We start from the raw sequence: 12,709 nt of genomic DNA, 5'->3' as shown, positions 1-12,709 counted from the left end.
CTCAACACGTGTACATGTTTTTTTTTTTATTGATGTATATATATATATAAAACATACATCGGCCATAAATCCCCATGACTCAGACTGATTTATGACAGTGAGAAGTTCATTGGAAGCAGTAGCGCTCTTGGCGTGGGGGGAAAATCTTGGGGGGAAAACTTTCAACAGACAGCACAAAACCTCACCAAGTCTTAGACTGTGTGCATATATTTGGAAATAGCTGCCCGACCCTCTGTGGTAACCTGATCGCCGTTGCCTCTCCCCCACGCCGTCTGCAGTGGCAGGTGGGGAAGAGACAGTTAGATTAATTCCGTTACACAAGCTTGGACAGGAAAAGGTAAAGGGAGGGAATTTAAACACTCAAAACAGGGGGGATACGACTCAGTATGTTAGTGACTGACATAATCATTTGTTTTAGACAGTTCCTGTGCAAAGATATGCATTGCAACTACAGTTTTAGCCAACATACACTATTATTCAAAAGTATGGGGTCAATTTAATTTTTTGCTGCATTTACTTAATCAAAAAGACTGTAAAAACAGTAATACTGTGAAATATTACAATTATTCATTTTATTCTTCAGTGTCATATGATCCTTCAGAAATCATTCTAATATGCAGATTTGCTACTTAAAAATACATTATTATCAATGGTGAAAACAATTGTGCATTTGCAAAAACGAAAACATTTTTTCAAGATTCTTTGATGAATCGAAGGTTTAAAAGAACAGCATTCATTTGAAATAGAAATACAAAAGTTTTTACTGTCACTTTTGATCAATTTAATGCATCCTTGCTGAATAAAATATTAACTTTTGAACAGCAGTGTACTATGTTAGTATGATGACACCACAATCAATTCTACAACAGAAAACTTGACTTGCACTACCAGTCAAAAGTTTTTGAACAGTAGAATTTTTAATGTTTTTTGAAGAAGTCTCTTCTGCTCACCAAGCCTGTAAATATTTGTCCAAAGTACAGCATAAACAGTACAATTTTTAAATATTTGCACTATTTAAAATAACGGTTTTCTACTTGAATATAATTTATTCCTGTGATCAAAGCTGAATTTTCAGCATCATTACTACAGTCTTCAGTGTCACATGATTCTTCAGAAATCATTCTAATATGCTGATTTGCTGTTCAAATTTTTTTTTTTTGTTATTATTATTACCAAGTTTTAAAACAGTTGAGTACATTTTTTCAGGATTTTTTGATCCAAAAGTCAGCATTAATCTGAATTGTTTTTTTTTTTTTTGGGAAAGAAATTATAGAAATTAATACTTTTATTTAGCAAGGATGCTTTAAAATGATCAAAAGTGATGATAAAGACATTTATAATGTTACAAAAGATTTCTGTTTCAGATAAATGCTGTTCTTTTGAACTTTCTATTCATCAAACAACCCTGCATTTTTTATTCAGCTGTTTTCAAAATAATAATAAATGTTTTTGAGTATCAAGTCAGAATATTAGAATGATTTTTAAAGAATTATGTGACTGGAGTAATGATGCTATAAATTCAGCTTTGAAATCACAGGAATAAATGACATTTTAAAATATATTCAAACAGAAAACAGTTATTTTAAATACTAAAAATATTTAAAAGTTTTACTGTATTTGCTGTACTGTAGGTACTGTAAAAAACCTTAAAAATCGTACTGTCTAAAAACCTTGTGTATTTAGAATAAGTGAATGCAAGAATGATCGTATTCAGGTGGCAAAAGTGAGTCCTATCCTACAGGAAGTGACATAACTGTGGGGAAGTGGAAAACACATGTGAATGCCTTGAACCTTCCTCGATGTCCTGATGACAGAAAAGGACTCACCTGCTTTCTGCACTTGTAACTCTCTTTTGGCCTGCTCCAAGATGGACTTGATGGCTTCGTCGGAGCCGGTCTCAGGCGTGCGGATCCGTGTGGTGATGTTTCCTGTGAAGACACGAGAAGGACATGTAGCTGTGAGATCTATTTTGTCTTGAAATGGAGCACAATATACAATCTTTTAGAAGCTATTTCTGCATGACACTAAAATAAGCCTCAACCAAACTCAACGGCACAAAACTAAAAATCCATTAGTAATCGTTTGCTTGTCTATAATATTGTGTGTATCAGCACCTGCGCTGCCCATGGCTACAGCTGCACTTCCTGTGCAAGGACTGAAACCTTTTCCTGTCCTCCACAACAAAGAGACGGTAAGATTTGGAAAAATCCACGAGAAACAATAGAGCATGTGTGGAAGTATCATCAGACAGGCCGGTGCAATAATAATAAATATGGAGAGTGAGAGAGGAAAAAAGTGGCAGAGGGAAAGTGGCCGACGAGCAGTGGGCAGCAGGGCAAGGTCAGAGTCACTGGTGTGTGAGGAGAGCAGCTGGACGTGTGTGTGAGGTGGAAGTAATGCTCTCTCGCCCTCTCTCTCTCTCTCACACACACACACACACACACACACACAGGGGTGGCTAGCCACCCACAGCGCCACCCTGGGGGAGACTCAACCACCAGTTGTAATGTGGTGGCACTGTAGATCTGCCTGAAGGATTCTGCCACACACACACATATATACACACAAGCTGACCACGAAATAACAGGACAGACTTCTCAAGGACCTCCGTGATGGAAAGTTACATTGGTTTAGACTTGATAACACTCACACAGAATATTTTTTTCCACAGTTTGAAACTAATCTATGCAGTCAAAGGTGTAGTATTCATTGTAAACAGCTGTCTTCCGACAGTCAGAACGAAATCTTTTTAAATTCCAGTCACACCTCGTCCAGCCCTGTCTGTCTCACTCACTTGTTTTGCAACAGATTCCAGGCCAGAGATTGAGAAGAAACAGACCAGCACAATAAAAACATACAGACACAGCGGATCTGACACTCCAGAAAACCCGTAACACGAGAGGGAAGGCGTGAGACAGACCTGGCCGCGTGGAGCCTTCCGAGCCGGTTCTTCGCTTCGGAACATCCTGAAACACTCTGTTCAGGTTCTGGCCTGGGTTCTCTGTTGGAAAACAAGTGGCGGAAGATAGAAATAAAGTAAGACCAAGCCCTAAACTTCTACTGTCATTGTCCAATCATCTCCAGGGCTCAACAATAAAAATGACCTGAGTGTGAGAGATTTTTTTGTTTTAGGTCTTAGTGCTGCAGCGTCAGGGTATCTTACATTCGCTGACGAGCAAATACCTTGCAGCTGGAATTTAAATTCTGCTGATTTAGATGTTAATGTTATTTAGGTAATATTAGCTAACACAGATGATATTTAGCCCTATTTGTGAGAGAATGACTAGCCTTCATCACAACATTTCCAACAAAAAATTCAAGTTTTGCACCACATGCAATCGTTTTCCAACAAAAAGTACAAATAAATCCATAGCTTTCAAAGTTAAATTGTACTTTTACAATTTCAAAATTACAAAAAACTCAGCAATCTTAACCAAAATATATTTATATGTTTTGTTTACTAACAACGCTTTTCAGGATTTTTTTTTTTTGCATATTATTTTAATTTAAATTAAGGTAACACTTTACTTAAAGCCTATAATGCATTATAATTATTCATAATGTGCGTCATAATACATTTGATCTTGTCGTAAATAATTATAGCCGAATTTAGAATTCATAGTGTAACAATGAATGATAAGTGTTATAATGTATTAATTGTGATTACAATTATTTATGAGATTGTTCAATGCATTATAATGTGCATTACAAAGCATAATTAGCCTTTTTCACACTTCCGTGTTTCTGGCTTCCGGATTGGCGCTCGCAGGGTAAAAGTTTTTCCGGTGACAGCAGTGGCCGTACTTAACGCGTAAATTCTGGAATTTAACTCTATTTTTACAAAATAGATACTATGATACTATGATATATACCGGGGTTTTACTCTAAAAATAGCAAACATTTTTTCTAAAATTTTGTGTCAGCTTCTGGTCATCACATAGACTATGTTTATTTAATTATGAATGTTAGCACTTATAATACAGTACAGTTTTGAGTTTTGCCGTTCTGTCTATTTGGTGCTGGTTGTGCATTATGAGTCTTCACGTCATTTTTTTCGCGATTATTAATGTTGTTATTATTATTATTAAAGTAATATTGTATTTTCTACTTGCTCTCCTTTGCATTATTCATTTTACGGTGTAAATGTACGTTGCATAATGTGCCCAGGGATATACATAATAAAATAATATAATACTAAACAAGACAAGACTCCAATTAATGGCTTTATTCCATTTGGATCTGGATTACGTTGCTGTATTGAGTTTATGCATCATCCGGACTCAGAATTGTTTAATTTAATCTTGGGAAAATGTGCATTTGGATATAAATGCTGTCAAATGCTGTCATAATTTACCATGATGTAGTGATTCGAGGGAAATGACTGAGTAAATTGAGAAAATACGCTTAAATATACCGGAGATTGAGAACAGAAACTATAGCTGGCGCTATGTTGCTCATATTATATTGATGAGTCAGCTGTCCGAGTGCCCATATAAATCACAAACAAGTAAAAATGTTGTTTCTTTGTTGATTATATAATAACAACTTGGAAAACAGACAAAACAGAAAATGTAAAAGGCATTATTTGAGACAAGAGCATATTAATATAATAGGCGCAGACCTGTAGCGGAACTGACTTTACCCTGCGCTGACGTAATTTCCGATTTTTGTGAAAAAGGCTTATTAATGTATTAAAACTACTTTTATAATGCATTATACATAAAGGCTTTAAGTGCAACTCATACATTTACAAAAAAACAAGAAAAACAGACATTAAAGTCACAAACAATAAGAATATAATTTGCAATATAATATAAAAAAGAATGTCATTTTTACGAAAAGTGACAAAAATGTATATTTTTTGTTGGGTAAATTTAAATTTTAAAATCAAATTAAAAATATAAATGTATTCTTGTGAAAAGCATTATATTCCACAATAAAACGTGTAACAAAGAAATCCTTATTGTTGAGCCCTAATCTTAAATGGTTGTCAGAATGTCTTCACAGTCAATTTTGAGAGCACTTAGAAGTACTAATCCAAAGTAATAGCTTTACATGGACAGATACATGTAAATATCCTTTGAATGGTAGTTTGTTAAGCTTAAACACAAATCGACCTAGCCTGACCTCAAAGAAAGCCACCTGCACTGTGCAGAACTCACTCGAGTGATTATTTCCCCGTTAATGTGCTCCTTTAGCCCAGGTCTTTGATGTGAATGAATGGGTTTTAAGGTTTTTACAAAGTTCATACTCCCATGGGAGACCACAAGCCGACGCTATGGAGGCAGACAGCCAGACCAGACTCCCTTGAAGACGTTCCAAACCGGTGTGCAGACGCACGGGCAGCACAGTCAGCCTTTTTCAGCTCCGGCTCTGTTTCAAAACTACTGCCTCACAGCTAGACTGAACAAACTTAGACTCGGCTCAACACGGCTTCAAGGATTCGCAGCCAACTGCCCTCATATGCAAGTACTCTCGCTCACGCTGGGCTCGGCCTTGATTTGTTCGCTCTAGCTGTGAAGCACAGACTTGAGGCAAAACATAATGCTCGCAAACCTCTCTGAACTTCCTCTTCACCCGTAGGCTGAGACCGAAATGAAAGAAAGGGTAGACTGCTGAAGTTTAGCTCTAATCAACACGCCGCCTGTGCCAACTGAGCACTGATAGTGTTTCCGTCAGAATCTAGCATCTAGTCTCTGTGGGCTTCATGTAGTTATCTGAAGACTCTCAATCTTAAAGGTTATGTGCCCCATTCCAGAGTGGATAAAAGGGTTAGTTTAGCCTAAAGCTTATCAGAAGGGAATCATGGAAGCCTGTTTTTGCCTACAGTAAAAAATTGTAAGGTAACCGCAACTTCACACCTCACAAACAAATTTTTACCTCAGAAATGTGACTAATTTTCTCATAATTGAAACTCTATACCTCAGAAATGCTACATATACCTCGAATGCAAATGTATACCTCATAAATGAAACTTTTTACCTCACAAATGCAACATTATATCTTACAAATATGACTTCAAATAGGACTTTATTTCTTAGAATACGCACTTTTACTTGCCAGTTTTTACCTCACAAACTTGACTTCTTGTCTCTCAATTGCAGCTACCTCACAAAAATGATTTTATACCTCACTAATGTGATTTAATTTCACATTGTGAAAAGACTTCAAACCTTAGAAATGCAAATTTTACCTCACAAATGTGAAATTATACCTTGTAAATTACTTTTTTTTACCTCACAAATACAACTTTTTGTCTTTATATGACTTTATACCTCACAAATGTGAAATTATTTCTCATAATTAAGACTTTTACTTGGCAGTTTTTCACAAACGTGATTTCATATCTCATAATTGCAAATACCTCACAAAGATACCTCATTAATGTGATTTAATTTCACATTATTGTGACTTTATACCTGACAAATACAGCTACAAACCTCAGAAATAACTTTATACCTCACAAATGTGAAATTATATCTCAATATATATAAATTCAACCTTTTTGTACCTCACAAATGCGACCTTTTTACCTCACAAATGTGACCCTTTTACCTCACAAATGCAACTTTATATCTCACAAATGACTTTATACCTCACAAATGGGAAATGATTTCTCATAATTAAGACTGTTACTTGCCAGTTTTACCTCACAAACTAATTTCAAAAAAATTATTTTACACCTTACTAATGTGATTTAATTTCACATTGTGAGTTTATACCTCACAAATACGACTTCAGAAATATGACTTTTACCTCACAAATGTGAAAATAAACTTTGTAAATGTAACTGTTTACCTCACAATTTTGGCCTTTTAACATCACAAATGCAACTATCTCACAAATATGACTTTATACCTCATAAATGAATTTATTTCTCAAAACTAAGACTTTTGCTTGCCAGTTTTTACCTCACAAACTTGACTTTATATCTCATAATAGCAACTACCTCACTAACGTGATTTGATTTGACTTCATACCTCATAAATAAGACTTCAACCCTAAGAAATGTGACTTTCACCTCACAAATGTGACTAACTAAATAACTAACAAATGCTACATTTTATCCAACAAATGTGACTTAATTCCTCAAAATTGCGACTTTATACCTCACAAATACAGTGTAACTCAAAAAGTGACTTCATCTCTCACAACTGCAACTAAAAAATGACTTTATACCTCATGAATGACTTTATACCTCACAAATACGACTTCAAAAAACTGATTTGATATCTCACAACTACAATGTTATCTCATGCCTTTACACCTCACAAATGCTACTTTGCTTCACAATTGTGATTCATACATCAAAATCACAACTTTATCTCACAATTGTAACTATGTATCTTAAAACCAGGCTTCATTCCTTAAAATTTATGCCTCACAAATACAGTATGAATTCATACCTCAAAAATGTGACTTCATATCTCACAACTGAAACTTCCTATGTCATAAATACGACTTTTTACCTCAAAAATGTAAACTTCACAATTGTGTAAACTTCACAATTGTGACTTTATACCTCACAATGCTACTTCATACCTCAAAAAATTACTTTATATCTCACACTGCAGATGACTTTACACCTCAAAAATGTGACTTCATATCTCACAAATGCAACTTTACTTCCCACAAGTTCTTATTTTAAGTTTTAGTTGACAATTACCTTTTTTTTTTTACTCTGGGGCAAAAAACAAGCTTCCAAAAGGAGTCCAGCTGGATCACAGAAATCGCAAACCACTGCCTTCTCTTGTTATTGCACAAATTTGACTATTTAAAGTAACTGATTTGACTTTTTAGAGAAATATGTGCTCCAAAAGTGAGACTGCTAACATCAGTGTGCCCATGTTGCTTACATGTGAGAGGAATTACCATGCGGTTACCTGTGCACTATTTAATCCCATGCATAATGTTTGAAAATAAACGTGCGTTGGGAGATCATCTGCCATAACAAGGTTAAGTTGTTTCCTCAAGCTCTGTAACTGACCTCTCTGCCTGCCCTGGATGCTCCTCAGCGCCAGGATGTTCTGCTCATCAGACAGGAAGTGCTTCATCTTGTGAAAGGGCTCTTTGCCACGGATAGTTAACTTGCTCCAGGGTTTGGGCCGGGCCAGAATCTCACTGACCGAGCCTTGGGACAGGCCCAACACATAATGGCCAAACACGCGCTGGCCGATGTTGTGTTTGATCAGCTGCTCCTTGACCTGGCGAGCGATCTCAGCCGTGTCCATTTCCTCCCCTTCCGACGTGCTGCCCGCGCCCTCCGACTGGCTAGGAGAGGGCGCCAGGCCGTTAACCTCCGGGCTGCCCGCTGATTGAGGGGGTAGGGGGCTGGAGAGAGAGTTGGTTGTAGCGTAATGGGGCGGCCCGAAGAGCACCGAACTTGGAGAGGGGTCTTGCAGGGCTTTGGTGTAGATGGTTTGCATGAGCTGCCTCTGAAGAAGAGAGTTGAGTGCCATTTTGCCAGCCAACGGGGGGAACGTGGCGCCCACGCTGGCCATGCCGGGGGTAAAGAAGTCTGGCCCGATGCCCGTGGGGGAGAAAGGGTGGGTACCGTTGGCACTGGCAGCAGATTCGGAGGTAGCGGTGCCCGTCCTCATCAGAAGCTGGGGGGAGGGGGGAGGAGGGGACCCCTGGAGTGTGGTAGGGACTGGAGTGGCAGGAAGACGCTGAGGGTTTTCCACTGTGGTTTCTTTACTTTTCCGCCCCACTGATCCTGTAGAACAAACCGAAGGGTGATGAGAAAAATCATAGGTACTGATTTAGACTGCTGCTGAAAATAGTGCACAGACATATCTTCCGTTTCCTTATTTTTAAGGTTTTTCTCCCTATAAATCAAACAAAGATAAATTCTAATGTTATTTTCTAAAAAAAATGAGCAGAAACAAATTGCCAAAGATTTGCTTTGCATGCTTCAAGGAAGTCTGTGGTGTGTATGTATGTGTGTGTGCCACAGGCTGACGTTTAACACTGATCTCCTCTGAGGTCTGCAGCCTAGCAGGCATGTCCAAAGATATCAGGCCAGGCAACTGTGCGTGGGCTACCTGCTCATGCTGTGGGGACTGTTCACTGCAAGGGCTTGTGGGTGTCAGTACGGTTATCCTTTTTGCCGTGACAAAATACACCTCTGCTGTGTGCACTTCCATAACAATACCATCACTTTATACAATGGTGACAAAATCAATATAAAGCGCAACAGAATTCTGTTGGCTGTCAGAGACAGATACATGCTACGATCACACATGATTCTCCGACACTGCCGTCAGCAGCGAATGCCAGGTTTAAAAATGCAAAATTTGTGATAGAAAGTCACATTTAAAACGCAAATGAAATGTATGATCTCCATAGGGGTGTCCAGAGGTGTTCTGTAATGACATTTCCAACCTCACACACACAGAGCGTGGTCGAAAGAGCAGGAAAAGAGAAATAAGGCCTAATTATCACATTGGTCTCCGCAAGCCGTTCAGGATTTATGCAAGCCCCAGGTGACCAAAACGTAATATGCTGCTGCCTCTAGAAAAGGATGAACTGACCTTAACAACACAAATGCCTCTAAACCTAACTCGTCACTCTCAGGATGATCCGTTATGATATGTATTTGGTTTTTTGTTTTTTTTTCTTGGGGCAAAATAAAATCATACAGTCATAAAGTTCTGAAAGTCTTATTAGGTCATGTTGCATGTCCAGCTGCCTTTTAGGTGAAGTCAGGTTTGGAAAAACGTAATCAATAAATTATGTCAGTTCCTGTGCGTAAACTGCAGCTTCACAATTTCCCAGTGACTGGCTGGTAATGTTCCTCGGAAGAGGATGGATACTGTGCAAACTTACCACTGAAGTCACTGTTGGCCAGTCGCTTCAAAGCGCTCTCTGACAGCTGGCTATGGACTTTCCCCGTCAGCAACATCTCTAACGGCTTGGATGAGTCCTAAAATGAAGGACAGAAAATGGTGAGAAAAAAATATGCAAGAAGATAGGAAAGGAAGGGAAGTAAAGAAACAGAAAGGAGGGAGAAAAGTAAGTGAGGAAGGAAGTAAACAGGAAGAAGAAAAATGAAGGAAGAAGAACATAAGAAAAGTTATGGAAAGGAAAAGGAAAAGAAAAGGAAGAAAGCAAGGATGAAGAAACAAATGGTTTGTTTAATAAGGACAGAATTGAGGAAAGAAAGGAGGAAGAAAAGAAAGAAGGAAGAAGGGAAATTAAGGCAGAAAGGAAGGAAAGAAGGAAGTAATTAAAAGAAAGGAAAGAAAGAAAGAAGGAAGTAGGGGAATTAGGCAGAAGGAAGGAAGTAAAGAGAAACAAATATAAAGTTTTAGAAGAAAAGAATTAGCCAGGAAGAAGGGAGAAAGGAAGGAGGAAAATTAGGCAAAAGTAAGGAAAAAGGGGAAAAAGCAAAGTTTTAGAAGGAAAGAATTAAGATAAGAAAGGAAAGAAAGAAGGAAGAAGAAAATAAGGAAGGAAGGAAGGAAGGAAAAAGAAACAAACGTAAAGTTTTAGAAGAAAATAATTAAGATAACAAAAGAAAGAAAGGAAAGAAAGAAGAAAGAAGAGAAGTTAGGCAGAAGGAAGGATGGAGGGGGGAAGGAAGTGAATAGAAAGAATAAAGAAAAAATAATTGGAAGAAAGAAATAAAAAAAGGAAAGTTTATTGAAAGAAGAGAATAAATATAGGAAATACATTTTCAAAAGTGGAGAAGAAACAAAGTAAAGGAGAAACAACAGGAAAGGTTTAGGAAACAAAAAATTGAAAAAGGAAATTAAATGAAGTGAGTAGGAAGGGAATAAAAAGGGAAAGAAGAAATGAGGAATGAAGAAAAGAAGAAACAAGGAATATTAAGGAAGAAACAAACCAAATGAAAGTTAAAGGAACTAAATAAATTAAGAAAATAAAACAACTGCAAAAAAAACACTATCAACTCTTTCACATGCATTTATTAAAGTAAAAAAAGTATAAATGTTTTTTTTTTTTTTTTTTTTAATATTTTACTTTTGCCTCTGCCTGTTTTTATTTATTTATTTAAATTATTTAACTATTTTCAATGGGAAGTTATTGGCTGTTAAGGGATGGAAGTGTTTTTTGGGGGTAGTATTAGTAATAACATTGAAGGATAAATTATAAAATTAATGTTGTAATTCATTGAGTTGATATTCCATGTAGAAAATCTAATAAAGAAATCTGAGATCAAAAAAATGTATAAATGTTTCAGAAATGAACAAGAACAAATTCACGATATAACATTCAGAATTTACGAAACATCAGGAGCAATTAAAACATGCTTAGCGGAAGAAAAAAAACACAACCAACTTTATTATTTCTAAACAGGTGACATCTTACCTGTACTGAAGAGTGATGATCTGATGAGTTGTGCTCCATTGATTTCAGGTTGCTGTTGAGAGTAAAAGAAAGTGTTTACGTATTAAAATAATGGTGCTACAAAACCAAACACTCATCTAGAAGCCTTCCCTTTCCGATTCAGGTCAAGAACCGAACGCCGCTCGGCTTAACAAGCATTGGCTCAGCGTTCGGTATCATAATTCGCAAATTCCTGTGACACCTACAATCACGTTACCCAAATTAACCTGTGCGCCTAGCCGCACTCTACCCGGTGCTGATCTACTATCTATGGATTAAACGGGGCCATTTTCAAAAGCCTTTTGGGTGAAAACACTCATTATATTACGGTGGAATGCGCCTCGAGTAGACAACAAGCTATCAATATACATTCAGCAAAGCAGCTTTTTAGGCCGATCATCAGACTAGCACAGATCTTAACAACACCCTCTATTCATGGATTACTTGCTTTATAAGTCCCAATTGGGAATATTACGCCTAAAATCGAGTTATGCAACGGACAGCCAGACATCTCCCGAAGCCTCCCAACACACACGCCGACAGCACAGACGAGCGGCCGAGCCAAAAACACACACATCACTCAATTAGGTTATCGCCGATGCAAACTACGTTAGCCTCCTCATTACAGCTGTGGCTGGAGATGAAACACAGCAATCCCTCAGTCCCGTGCAGAAACCACTCCGACAACAAAGCGTGCTTAATCCGCTTTTCTCTAAACTAAGACCCAATACTCCTTGCATACCTAAGGTTCTTTGAATTTATTAAACAGAACTGAGATTACCGCAGAGTAAAATTCCTCCTGGTAAAATATGGGAAAGAAAGGTCCATGCGCAGAGCGACTTTGGCGATCTCTGCGGTTCATATCTCGGCTGGCTGAACTACATCGGATCAAATTCGGTACGTCTGACTGTAAAGTTCAAGACCACCAGGTAGGGAGAACTCACTATTCAGGCCCTGGAGCGAGAGAGGACGGGACGATACGTGCATAACGCAGCGCTGGATAAAGGTTAAGGATGGACTGAGGGACCTAAATTATATATGTGGATAAACAACAACAGGTCAGGTCACTCCAAACAAAACCTTTGCTTATTTAGGCCCAATTCATGTTAAGGTTGAAGCAACGTTCCCATCAGTGTTAAAATTATGTTAATCGTGCTCAAATTATTCACACAAATGTGAGGGAAAAGGCTGAAGCGTCAGGATTATTTGCGCTGACAGAATTAGTGCTTCAGAACTTACCAGAGTTCTAGTTTGATCTCCTCGTAGTCTGACTGCTCTTGAAGCTTTTCTTCAAGTTGCTGGGGAGGGGGAAAAGGCAGATATAAGTATTTATAGGCATATTTGTACTGTGAATTAGTGA

At 37.7% G+C, this 12,709-nt stretch overlaps 1 protein-coding gene across 1 annotated transcript in view; it reads right to left on the bottom strand.

The window, feature by feature from the left end:
* Positions 1–12,709, bottom strand: part of cux1a (cut-like homeobox 1a) — a 106,334-nt gene that overhangs the window by 27,251 nt on the left and 66,374 nt on the right. The window contains exons 12-17 of the mRNA XM_073829238.1: positions 12,589–12,647; positions 11,332–11,383; positions 9,829–9,925; positions 7,988–8,716; positions 2,936–3,001; positions 1,827–1,928 (exon numbers count right to left, since the gene is read on the bottom strand). Of these exons, the coding sequence (XP_073685339.1) occupies positions 1,827–1,928; positions 2,936–3,001; positions 7,988–8,716; positions 9,829–9,925; positions 11,332–11,383; positions 12,589–12,647 (1,105 nt within the window). The remainder of the gene's footprint in view (positions 1–1,826; positions 1,929–2,935; positions 3,002–7,987; positions 8,717–9,828; positions 9,926–11,331; positions 11,384–12,588; positions 12,648–12,709) is intronic.

The sequence above is a fragment of the Garra rufa genome, chromosome 23 (genome assembly GCF_049309525.1).
Source record: "Garra rufa chromosome 23, GarRuf1.0, whole genome shotgun sequence".
In the NCBI taxonomy this organism is placed as follows: Eukaryota; Metazoa; Chordata; class Actinopteri; order Cypriniformes; family Cyprinidae; genus Garra; species Garra rufa.
This window is presented reverse-complemented; position numbering and strand designations above follow the sequence as displayed.